The 13615-nt window shown below is 32.6% G+C and overlaps 1 protein-coding gene across 1 annotated transcript; it reads left to right on the top strand.

Moving 5' to 3' along the window:
* Positions 1–1702: 1702 nt before the first annotated feature.
* On the top strand, positions 1703–12272 carry Tsp74F (Tetraspanin 74F). The gene is made up of 7 exons (XM_018542351.1): positions 1703–2024; positions 9090–9187; positions 9843–10037; positions 10246–10416; positions 10567–10659; positions 11533–11673; positions 11942–12272. Exons 2-7 carry the CDS (start codon positions 9110–9112, stop codon positions 11987–11989), a joined length of 726 nt encoding a protein of 241 aa, XP_018397853.1. The 5' UTR covers positions 1703–2024; positions 9090–9109; the 3' UTR covers positions 11990–12272.
* The last annotated feature ends 1343 nt before the right edge of the window (positions 12273–13615 follow it).

The following is a 13615-nucleotide window of genomic DNA, read 5'->3' as shown; positions in this document are numbered from 1 at the left end:
GCTCATTTATTGTTAACAAGTAGCTAAAGAAAAAAATTTATTGCTCTATATAGCTTTTTTGTAAATAATATTCCGTTAAAGGAAGATTAAGTTAGCGAAACAATATTAAAAAAAAAAAAAACTAATAGAGCAACACATTTTTTTCTTTGGTAACTTGTTAGCAACAAATAAGCAACAAATAAAAATGTTAGTTAAAATCGATTCTGTTTACTTTGTTCCGCTAACTTATAAGACGTCATAAAAAGTATATATATTTATATATATATTTAATAATTGATTTAAAAAAACAACAAATTATATAAATTCAAAAAGAATAATTTACATTTGATTCTTTTTCTCTCTTTCGTTTAATTTGAACGCACACACACCAAGCCGGTCCAAACTTATAGCGTTTTCTCTTGGCTGCACCAGTGCAACTCTCAGCTGAACTTTTGCACTAGTTCATCTTTCTTCCTTTTCTCTCCAGGAGAAGGGAAAAGGGAAAAAGATGAACTAGTGCAATCACCCTACACTGGTGCAGCCAAGAGAAAACGCTATTAGCTTACGAGCTAAACGTTTCCCCTTCTTCATTGTGTTGTTGAGCGAGACATAGAGAAAACAAAGAACAGAGTTCTGCCTAGTGATTGGTTGCTCTAGCATCTATTCTTTTTCTATCTGTCTCGTTTAATGAGATGATAAAGAAGATGATAAATAAGGCATTTATCTAGCAAGCTAAGATTAAGAACAGTTCCTTTAAAGTAATCCATTTAGGTAATTAATTTATTAGAATTATTTTGTGATATTATAGAGAGAGAAAATAATAATTAGAATAATAATTAATCCTTAATACATATACGATTGAGTGTCTTGCACATTTCTTTTCTTTGAAAAAATAGCTGCGTTAAGTAATTAATTATAACATTTATATACAATTTTTTAAATAGTAAAATCATCAATATTAAATTCTAAAAATGTTAAAGTATGTGTAAGAATCACTAAGTCACTCTTTTTTAAGACTAGCTCAATTTCTTTTCTTTAAATTGAGGTACTCTGAAGAATTTAGAGAATATGTATAGAAACATTAAAAAAAAAAGATTTATTTTCTATATTTAATTGTTTGACATGTTAATTATAATATCAAGTAAAAGGAACCTCGGCGTGACGATTGAAATTCCGCATAACGAAAGTGTTGCACCGCATTCATTTGAACAACAAAAATCGTGAATGTTTTGTATTAATTACCGAGGTAACATTAAATCAATAGATCGAGCCTTCTCTGTAGGCAACGGTTTGGATATTACATTCCATTCCCAACCGAAAGTAGGGTCTTGTAGAGCAGGGGATCCCGAGAAGCGGTTCTCCGTATTCCATAGTATATGCGTATGTATGGATCGTCGTGCATACATACATCAAACTGTGTACGTTACCAGCGTATATGTGCCAATGGTTCTCCACTTTCATTGGCCCCCATCGTGTTTTTCTCGTACACACCGGCTCGTATACAAAATGTACTATAGTTAGATCACGATGATAGGAACGCGTACAACACGCAACGTGCAATGTGCGGTATAGTAAGCGATGACTCCATGAAAAAAGAGAGAAGAGAAGAGAGAGGAACAGAGAGAGAAATACGATATATCGAGCCTATCGAGGTTCTACTGCGAAAACAGGTAGGGGAAGGGAGAAACAGGAGGGAAATAGGAGGGAAACAGAAGGACGGAGATCGAAAGAGAGAGTACGAGCGAGGCAGAAGTTCACTCAGTCTTAACGTTTCAGACGTTTCAGTTGGTTTCAGTTTCACTCCGACTCGGTCAGAAAACGTGCGCGTCTAACTCGGTGCCTCGTTGCCGAATTCCCTCATCGGTAACGAGACATCAGATTCGACATCGCGAGCTCTATATATATTTTTCCCGAAACACAAGCAACTCATCGCGTTTCAGTGTTTTCCTACGAGGCGGAGAAAACTTTCCCCAAGCGGGAGAAAGGAATCGTTTGTTTTTTCATTTCCCGCGACACTGCCGCCGGCTGAAGAGAAAGGGACCAGCGTGAGTAAAGATGTTTAAGCAATCAATCGGCATTAGAGGGTATCCGCGTGGTTCTCACGAGAACGCTCTGCTGCGCATAGAGAGACAAGGAAGTTCGGAGCAAAGACGCCGAAGTTGCGTCGCAGTGATTCATCGACAAACTGCCATTCGACGCGCGGTTATTAAATATGATATGAATCATATCAGTTCCACTTTTTGCTTGACAATTTTTTACCTCTCAATAGGAAACTTTTTTCTTTTTCCAAGAACTCTTCTTCGGTAAATACTTAATCTTTAAAATTGGTATTAATATCGGTATAAATAAAGTTGCCGATAAACATACGCAGAACTTGTAACTTTTTTCAAATAACTTAAGTTAAGCTTACTTAACTCGATTTTAAGACGGTTTTAACCGTTATACACATAACATTATGCTAAAAACGTGAATTAGAAAGGAAGTGTAATTAGATGTCATTTAGTTCATTGAGGAAATGTATGTGAATCAACTTACGCCCACGTTTGTCAAATAATATCAATCTGTAAAGTGGCCAAAGACGAGAACAATGGAAACTTTCTTAATTAATGTGTTAATTTAATTTACACCTAACTCGATGACTAATAAATGAGAAAGTTGCTGACTGCGCCAGTAATTGCGAGTTTACTGCCAAGTTTCAACGCGTTAATGTCCTCAAGTAGTCTTCGTATTATTTTGTATCAAAGCGAAAATAAGAAGCTAGTTTCGATTATTGTTGACTTATGAAATTTGCAGTTCAATTCAAGATAATTGAATTATCTTGTTCCTTCTTGACACGTTTTATCATTGTATAATTAAATTTTAAGAAAAACACTTTTAAACTTCCGTTAATTTGTTTGGAGTTTGTTTAAAAGACAAATAATTATAATAATGAAGAAGAACCTTCTACTTGATGTTTTTTTATCGAAATATAAATTTTCAATTATATAGCAGCGCGTAATAAAATTAACAAATTTCTGACTCATAAAAAAAGATGATGAGATAAAAGAATCACGTTTTATTTTTTAGAAATATTCTGTTATAATCACACATCCTTTATTTCAATACGTTTTTTAAATGATGAATTAATTTTTCTGTGCTAAAAAAATATTCTGAATTTTTGTTCTTAAAATTGATTTAACACTGAGGAGCTTATTTCTTTATCATTAAATAAATTATCTTTCGACACAAATTCAATCTTATGAATTATTTTCGTACAAAAAATTTATCAGTATGATGAAATAAGTTCTTCAGTTAAAACTATTGTAAGAATAAAAATTTAGAATATTTTTTTAATAATATAGAAAAACTTAAGTAATTCTTTTAAAGAAAGTGATAAATAAAGGGTAATTTATTGAATAATAAAAATATATAATTGTGTGTGTGTGTGTGTGTTTCATTTTGTCACTTTTTATACGAGTATGTCTGCAGTTCTAGAAACTTTTGGACTTTTTACATTATAGATTCCGAAGTATGTTAATAAATCCTTATTTCTATTACATTATTATCCCTAAATATTACATTATTATCCCTAAATATTCCAAAAAAATGCTTTCCGCATTAATTATAAAATTATTATCTTTTTTCACAAGAGTTATTTGGTATTTGTATAATGCTTCACCTTTTTTAGAAAGGCTTCTTTGTCAGTTGGATATTTCAAATACGATTTGATTAAGTATTAAACATCTTGAAATGTGTCTAATCAACGAGACGAAGAATCTCGCGGGAAAGCGCGCGATGTTTCGTTCCGCATAAATCACTTCGCGCATTGAAATCACTTGACGAGTTTCCACGTGATTTCAAAATATCACGCTAGACTCCACACGGAGATCGTTATGCGGTCGCAGACCGGTATTATCGATTCCCCCCCTCCTCCCCTCGACATATTATGTCGGTGCTTATGAAAACTACCGTGAATTTATGTGATGACAGGACGCTTATTGTAAATCGCAAAAACAACGATACACCTTGAAATGCGCTCCAATTGTACGTGACATGTTAGCTTGTGGAGAGGAAACACGGATCAACGATGATCACAAAATGGATTAGTAACTAAATAGGGATCGTGCTACCTGAAAGTACTGGAAATATTATCTGAAGGAATAAAGCTGCTATGACCTCGGGCTGAGATTTAACTTTCGATTCATTGAAGGGCCGCACCTCAGGCTCCGACTTCCACCTCGGAATTTCTTCTCCCGTTCACGTCGTTTCTTCTCGAACCATCGATGAACAAGATTGTTCACAGGTGTGCGCGTTTATTTTTAGCACGAAGAAAAAGAAACGTTCTGCTTGCTCGCATCACGCGGATAAACGCGCGATTGTAACGTGCGGATGCTGCGCCTTTTCGCGCGCGGGAAAGACGTGATTATAATCATCAAACATCGACGGGATTCTGAAAATAATTTAAGAGAATAGACTTACATAAGTACGTCTTTTCGTTTCTTCAACACGGAATCAACGGCCGTGGAATCGTCTGCGATTACAATGAAATGTCGTGCGTTCAAAAATGCCATTTCTGAGACGTTGAAAAATAGTGTCAGTGCTGTTTATGTACCTAGATATGATAATAACATATGGAACACACCAAGTCAAGAAAAAGTCAAAATAATCTCATTTTAAAATCATAAAAGTTAAAATGATAATTTTTAGTTACAAAATTTGGTTAATTTATTGATATTAATTAATAAAAAAATAAAGCCTTTTTAATTTTTTATTGACTTTTATGTGCTTCTTCGGAAGACGTCATCTATTTGACGTCATTAATTAGTCTTCGTATGACTAATCTGATGAATCCAACGTTTAAGGTGACGTCAAAACAGTGCGAAGTAACGTGGATTTGTCACAACCACATAATATCCTAAACCGACATCAAAAAATACTTTGTTATTTTCGTGTTATTACTCGTATAAATGAATGACATTATTAATTCATCACTAATAACTTTTACTAATACGTCTTAATTCGATTGGTCATCCATTCATTAACAAGTGTGGCATTGTAATACGTCGTAAGATAGATACATATATATAATAAATGACGCAATTGTTACATCTTAAATAACTAGCATGACGTCAATAATTCAATATGACTAACTATTGACGTCAAAATAATGACAGCTTACTACCTAGTTTCAATTTTGACGTTATAGGATCTGACACTGGGAGTTACTTAATTCGAATTTATTCAATTCGGTTTAAGATTTTTTGTGAAAGCTACACATACCTTAGGTTGCAGTCTTTTTATGCATTTTCATTGTTTAGCAATTTTGTCATATATTCTATTTTAAGTGCGGTCAAAGTCTCACTGCGAATGCTTTAAATTGTTTGATTGATCAATTAGAAGAAAAAATGTTAACTATCAATTAACAATATCAGAATACTTCAAAGCGTTCGCATTTGTAGCATTATGTACTCTTTAACGCTGAAAATGAGCGTCACTGTGAAAAGGCATCCTTATTCTCCAAAGCTGACCCATTTAATTCATGTGAATTATTGTACAAAATACTAAGTAATTCAAGAATCAGAAGAAAATAATATAATTCGCATAAAAAAGAATGATTATTAAGATTATATCAATAATTAAAATGCAGATGTAACATAAAGAATATAATTAAATGTAATTAAATGCCATCAAGTAATGAATTTGTTATTAGTAAAAGAATTTTTATAATTTGACGTTTATTTCTTTGTAATCTTTTCTTGCAATATTTTCTAAAGATTTGAAAAAAATGTTTACAAACGTTTTTATAACATTTGATTGAAGAACATTCTTTTAATGTTTAAAACGTTTCCAAAAAACTTTTCTAAAATCATTTAAAAGGCTTTCTAAAAACGTAAAAAATAATGGGTCTATTCATTATTTTTTCACTAAAAAAAACGTCTGTAAAAACGGTTTATTTAATTGTTAAAAATAATGTTTTTTAAATGTTATAATAATATTGGATTGGGGAAAAGGTCCTTTTACACATATACGTAAAAAGACCCTTCCTCAATATTTGTTGCAAAATTTTCATTGTAATTATATCATTCGATAGAGCAAAGTTTCAATTTTAAGAATCTGTTTTCTTTTTAATTGCGGTATGATAATTGTTAACGGAATTATAAGCTATTTTAAGCTTTTTTCTTATTAGAAATTTTTTAACTGAAGAAGATTGTGTTAGTTGAAACGTTTTTATTTTTGTATATTTTCTTAAAAGAAATAAAAAGTTAATATGTTATTCTAACACAACCATATTTGCAAATTATTGATCGTTTTCTATTTAATATTTTTGCAAATTACTCTATTTCTCCTTTATAATTAGTACTTTCAATAAATCCCACCGACAATTTCGATTAATAAATAAACAAATGTCTGCCGCTTTGAGAAAAAGATGATATTGCTCGATATGTAGCGTAATAGAGCAAGCAACATGTGTTAGCATTCTGTTGAATAACTACGACGCGATTTTAACTGATGATGTAAGAAGATTTTAATTGAAGAGCTCGCGTACGTACTACTTTGCCGAGATCGAATGATTTATTAATGAGCGTCATCGTAGGCGTGCAGTTTTCCTAAGACTAATTCAGCAGAGTTCTTATAATTCCGTGGCGCCAGATGCAAACTCATTTCATAGGCACGTAGCCTTTGCGCGCACAATATTCCAAAGGTACTGAGTCACCTTTTATCGCTTCTCGTATCTTTGATAGATCACTCGATATCGAAGTGGCTGGAAAACTTTTTTGATTTAGAGACTGATTAACGCCATTTTTTTCACAAACTTTCTCGTCTTTTCTATGATGATTGTTTTAGAAGTGACGCAATACCGCGCCGTGAGATTGATGGTCAAAAATTCAATTTACACAAAGGAAAGCCGAATGAATAGGGAGATTCACGAAAAAAAAAAAGATTTGTTAAAACAATGAAAAACTCCATTGATTCAGCAAATTTGTAGCCGTGATGTACGCGGATAGTCGGTTTTCTTTGTTAAAGTAGTAAAATTGTATAGCTGAAGAAAATTAGCGATTATAAGTAATTATATATTTATTATAATAGTATAGCAAATTTGTTAATACAACAAAGATAACTTTCTATGAAAATTAAAATAAATCCAATGTGTAGATCAAAATTTTTAAGAAAACCTGTTAACGTGATGGCGTGTATTTTGATGCTGTAATGAAGAAAACATTAACAATTGCCATTGTAGCAAAGAATTAGTTAAATTAGTACACTAATAATTGCTTAAAAATCTAATTTCTTCGTTGAACCATCACGTTTTAGTTATACTGTAAATGTTGAACTTACGCAGCTGGCTAGCTTTGCTGAATCATATATCTAATCTATCCTCTTCATTTCTTCGTGGAAGTGAAGAGTAATCAAACGCGCGCGATTAACATTAAGAAAAGTGACCTAAGTCTTTCACAAGATAAGATGGAGGAAGCTCGACCGCGTCGATTGCGAGATATGAAGATTGCAAGTGCGATCATGATCGTCGCATCATTTTTTAACGCTTTGCTTTGACCGTGGATTACTTAATGCTCAGGCAGAGAAGCCACTTTCTCTCTCGGTCTCTCGGTAACTCGTGTTTTCGAGGCGGTATACCGATGCGTGACCGAGGTCCGTATAACGCGTTACAAAACACGCAACCTTATGTGGGCGCGGTATGCGATATTACACGAAGTGATAGCAATCAACGCGCGCGCAAAGCCATTCTTTGCGGCCGCATTGCGTCATTGATCGTAGACCCCGCGTAAAGTGCAACGTGCACGTCCGAACAGGTGAACGTGTTCTCCAGAAACAGGATTTCGTTATGTGAAAACATGTACGTTTCCTCTCGATTCGACGATTTACGGGGATAAAAGATCGCCGCGGAATGCTGTTACGCATTCGACAAACAATAGCATGCAATTGAGCCATGTAGTGCGCAGTATTTTCAAAACAGGAAGTCGCCGACTCTGCTTTCCGAGCCGTAAAAATTTACATTGATCACGAACACCTATTCTGCCTCTCGACTCATTATTCTCATTAGTAGTTATTACGACGCCCGCGGACTCTACTGCGTATAAATTATTGCGCGAGAAATTAGAAAAAGACTACTTAATATTATTTAATGAAATGAAATTTTAGCCTAATTTGTGAGAAATGTAATTAAATAAACAGTAAAATGAATAATTTGTGTACTAAATTGTAATATGAGTAATATACTTTTCTAAAATTTATCAATAAATTAATTTGTTCATTAAATAATAAAGAATGAAAATTTACCGAGAAATATTCAATACAAATAAGTGTTGTAGAAGATCATATTCGGTCAAAGCAGGATTTAATGCCTAATCTATATGTTGAATCAATATGTATTTTTGTGTAAAATTTAAAAATTTATAATTTGCTAAAATTTTGGAAATTGTACAAATTTACATAAAAATATTATTAGATTATTATAGCCTGCTTTGACTGAATATGGATACTTCTTTGCTTATTTGTGTCTGTTTAATTAATTAAATAAAATAAGTTTGCTTCATACACGAATTGTGCAATTAAGAAATCCGCTTTTATCGCGTTACATGAATTTTATCTTGCGAGTCTTCAATAACCATGATGAGATTATTGCGCTTATAGATATGGTCAAGACTATGGTGGATAGCTAAGGTATTTCAAACTGGGCCAAACATAAGTCTGATGTCACACAGAGACATATTACATAATTAAGAGCGACGTACGTGACCGTTGTAAAAAAAATTGTCTAATTACATTCGTTGAAACTCGTGATCGTCAGGCCTGTCAAGGTCATTACATTTAGAACGTAAGAAAAAGGGACAAAATAATATAACAGATGAAGGCAAAGATAGAAAGATAAATTAAAATAAGACGTAAAACTATAAAATTCTGCTTTACAATTAATGGAAAAAAAGAGCCATTTATTTTAGTGAAACGTGATTCAAATTCTTATTTCGTTATACGAAATATATTCTACAATTATGTTATTAACTGTTAACGAAAAACTGAAAATATTTGCAAGCTACAGCGCTTCTGTTTTTTTTAATATTCTTACATTTTAATATTATTTTTATCAACAATTTTTATTTATCTGTTAACAGAGTTTCGCAGATAAGAGGGAATGGGATACGGCACGGAAATGGATGGCTGCGGACGTTTTATGAAATATTCCCTGTTCTTCACGAACTTCATCATCTTCGTAAGTTCTAATCTCAAACGACTTTGTTGAAGATGAGAGACAAACAAGAGATAAACAAAATAATGTGAACATTTAGAAGATATACCTACTATTTATACTTGTTTTATTAATAAAAACATTAGCCTATCATTTGTCTTTAATACAGATTCTATCCTTGTTGAAATAGAGTCGTATGTGCTTGAATAATGTAGCAATTGCACGCAGTGTAATATTATATCATATTCTTCTAGTAGAACATCTAATGACGTAAAAAATATTGAAAGAGAAAATTTGTTTCTCACTCTACTCTTCAAAACTACAAATAATATTTAAATCAGACGATTGCATTGGCCAGGAAAAATGTCGAATTCAGATAATAGAAAAAAATTTTGAAAAATAGTGAGAAGTAAATTTTCTCTTCCAATATTATTTGTATAATAATTAAAAGATATTCCACTAAAAGAATAATACAACATTTCATTGGTAACTCAAGCATTGAGTGATCATTCTAAGATAGAATGTTAAAACAAATGAGAGAGAAAGAGAGAGAGACGGGCCAACTTTTTATTAATAAAATAAATAGTAAAATAGATAATGTATTTCGTATGTTTATATAATATTTTGTCCCCTATGCATTGATAAGGGCAATTAAATTTACTATTGATTTATGCTGCAGATTGGTGGACTTATCGTAACGGGTTTGGGCATTTGGGCTTTGGTTGACAAAGTACCATGGATAGGCGAACTCGTGGGAAACGATTTATTAACCGGTGCAGTTTACGTTTTATTGGTCGGCGGAATCATCGTGGCATTTATCGCCTTCTTCGGATGCGTCGGTGCATCGCGAGAAGTCAAATGTATGCTCCTGACAGTAAGTACCAAATCTATTTTCAACTGATAAGCGTCTCGATTTCCAGCTTTCACATCATTTGGTGCGATTGAACGAATCTAATCTCTATCTTGAATTGATTAAACGCTGAGATCTTATTATACTTTTGAAGCTCATCAAGTCGTTGAAACTCGTTAAGATAAAGGCTGTTGACTTGGACGATTAATAAAATCTATTTTTTCTTTTTCAGTACTTCATAATCGTATTCGTGCTATTTGTAACTATGCTCATCGGCGGCGTCCTCGGATACATTTTCCGCGAAAAATTGCTGAGTACGGTCGACAGAGAGATGAAGAGTTCACTTCGGCTTTACGATCATCGTAAATCCATTCGTGACGCCTGGGATACCACGCAAACGACGGTAAATATCACCGCGCACGTATTACGTAAATAAAAGTTAATTTTATCAGACGATGAAACTCGAAGCACAATCCCGAGCGCGCGTGTTTTATTTTCCTCGTATCGAATGATTGTTTGGACTTTCTGAAGCTAATTCAATTCCCGACTTTAGCTCCACTGTTGCGGCGTTAACAGCTGGAGGGACTGGGGAAACTACGGCCTCAACGTGCCAGATAGCTGCTGTCGAGAAATTTCACCTGGCCGGGTAAAAATCAATTATATTTCAATATAAAAAATTATTATTATTCAACTTCGTAGTATAAAATTATAATATTGCAACTAACAACTAGCTTAGCTTGAAAATAGCCTATTTTTCCTTATACACATTGAATAGATATTATAGTCTATAATGTAATTATATTACATTATATTTTAATGCAATTGCGTCACTCCATAAAATAGAGTTCGTCAGTCAATTATATTCGCATTTAATAATAGTAATTTGTATATACATATCTCACAATATAACACGTATCATGTTTATAAAGCGTAAAACATGTTTTCACTGTTTAACCCTTAAATGGCACACTACACTAGTGCGATTTCGCACTAGCAAAATTTTCAAAACATTGGCATTTACCTTTTTTTAATAACAATTTTTTTATAACTTAAGAATAATTTAACTAAATTTGAGTTGCACCAATCGCTTTATTGAGAAATTTTACCTCAAGAAAGTATATTTTGAAAGTATTTTGAAGAATATTATCATGGTTAAATAAGTGAATAAAATCACAAAATCCCAATTCGCACCAGTGTACCGTTTGAGGATTAATAATATTCACTTTAATCGAAGTCAATTAAAGTTGAGATTCTAGCTTTTCCAAAAAATGAAATTTTTCTTAGTATCCAGTGACGACTTTTCAAAAAACACATTAAAGATGATTAATTATTCGCGTCTAAGTGATTCTTCACGCAACTCATCGATTTCGCTCGCTCGAGTACCGTCAAATTGGTCGCTATTACTTAATCGACCGAGTCCTCACTGTCCCGATCTACACCTCTCACACTTTCACTCCTCCGATCGGCTTTCTCGCGAGAGAAGAACCGTGTTTCTCATGGTCGTTTGATCTGCTCGTAGCGATTCGAGTGCAACCATGGCTCGGACACAGTAAATCCTTCCAATGCTTACATGGAGGGTTGCATCAACGCAACACAAGTCTACATGCAACATCACGCGACCGTTTTAGGTGCTGCTGGCATTGCAGTCGCATGTCTTATGGTAAGAAAGCAGTTTAAACATTTTTTGTGATACTTTCACTAATTAAAATTAAACCCTCAACGCTATAAAATCGATTAAGCCTAAACATGTATTTCTTTTACAATCAAATTAATTTAAAAAATTGTGTAATATTTTCTTTTCTCTTTTTTAAAATCGTATAATTAGCATTCTTAAGCACATTGTATTCAAGCAAATATTTTCTTCCCTATCTTCTCTCATTATTTAATATAATCAGTAACATTATACTTTAATTCTTGAAATATTGCAGTTCTTTGGAATGATATTCTCCTGCGCACTCTTTAAAATGATCGAATGACAACAGGATATCAATATAGTCTGAGGCTGTCTCAGACATCGTAAAAGAGAACGAGAAAAGAGTGAATCTTCGAAATCTTCAGAGGATTCGTGCAACCAATCAATAAAATTACTTATCGCCATAAATGTTGCTGATTACTCTGATTGTGAGTGTGATCAAAAACAAAAATCTTCATCCGATTGTACAGATCTCGCTGATTTGTTACACATGCTGTTAAATCTATAGTGTCAAATTTAAACTAATTTAATACAAAAAAAAGTCAATTTAAATTCGCCACTGCTCCTACTCAATATGTCTTTATTTTATACTAAAACAATAGTCAAATTTGACATTATTCTTTACAGTTCTAATGTACAATTTAAAATATATATAAAATTATACATCTAATGTATAATTTAAAATATACATATTTAAGGTATTTTTATTTAGATATGTGCATATATTTGAATATACATATGTATATCATTAGTATGTTAGTGCATCATACATGAATTTTGTCATACATGTACTGTGCCGTAATAAATATAATATGTATATAATATTGTATATATGTATAATATTGTCTATATGATCCTTTCAATAATACAGGCCTACAAAAAAGTACTGGGGTGGAAACGCAGCTTGTGTATTTTGAGTCACTGAATACGAATCTGACATAAAAATAGGACTATCCAAGGCAAATTTTCAATGTAGAGCAAAAAAATGGATCAAAAACCTCGAAATTTGCTTTTATTGATATATTCTAAGACCACTGGCAAAAACTTGTGATTAAACCTAGATCATATGTTTCCCCGAGTTGAGAAATACTTTTCAGCCGTCAAAAAATACAGTACTAAACGCTCTGGAATACTAATATGCTACTATAAAAATCAACCTTTGATATTTCAATTATATAATAAGGTGAAAACACCTACAAGTACCTGCTGTCACAGAGAATGCTATGTCAGTGGAATAGTAGAGACTGGGAAAATCATTATACAAAAGAAAAGTGGCCAACAAGATCATCATTAAAAGAGTAATTATAATTACTTTTAATAAATATCAATTAAATAAAATGTAACAATTAAGTTTATATTCATAATAGTCATTTATTTTTATATCTCATCCTTATGTCGTATTTTTTTATAAAAAATATATTGTATTATCATCATATCTTAAAATTGGCGTGTCACGCTTTTTTGAAGCCTCTATTCGTTGAGGCAGTTAAAGTAATCCGAAAATGGTGAATTTTGGTAGCAATGAATTTTCGGGGACGCTCTTTTAAAAACATGGTAAAAATTATGATAATTAAAAAAGACTTATCCAATACGGCGGACGGAAAAGATGCGAAAATCTTAAAGGTTTTCCGATTTCGGCGAAATTTGGATTAAGGGGGCTTACGTGGACGCTGATTTCGAATCCGTGATCAAAATTAGGAAAATCCAAAATGGCGGATAAAAGTATTGCGAAATACATAAAAATTTAAAAATTTCAGCGAAATTAGGTAAATGGGGGTTACCGCGAACGCTGATTTTGATTCCGTGTTCCAAATTTTTAAATTCAATATGGCAGACGGAAATATTGCGGAAATCAATAAGATTTTCCGAATATAACGAATTTAATAAGACGCAAAGAAATGTAATTATA

Source organism: Cyphomyrmex costatus, unplaced genomic scaffold (assembly GCF_001594065.2).
Source record: "Cyphomyrmex costatus isolate MS0001 unplaced genomic scaffold, Ccosl1.0 scaffold33, whole genome shotgun sequence".
NCBI lineage: Eukaryota > Metazoa > Arthropoda > Insecta > Hymenoptera > Formicidae > Cyphomyrmex > Cyphomyrmex costatus.
This window is presented reverse-complemented; position numbering and strand designations above follow the sequence as displayed.

What these genes read in the sequence shown, in the direction of transcription:
- Tsp74F (XM_018542351.1), top strand. Translation starts at nt 9,110, where the DNA reads ATGGGATACGGCACGGAAATGGATGGCTGCGGACGTTTTATGAAATAT. An exon ending in TCAAATGTATGCTCCTGACA is followed by an intron (nt 10,038 to 10,245) that starts GTAAGTACCAAA and finishes TTTCTTTTTCAG; the next exon opens with TACTTCATAATCGTATTCGT. An exon ending in TTGCAGTCGCATGTCTTATG is followed by an intron (nt 11,674 to 11,941) that starts GTAAGAAAGCAG and finishes GAAATATTGCAG; the next exon opens with TTCTTTGGAATGATATTCTC.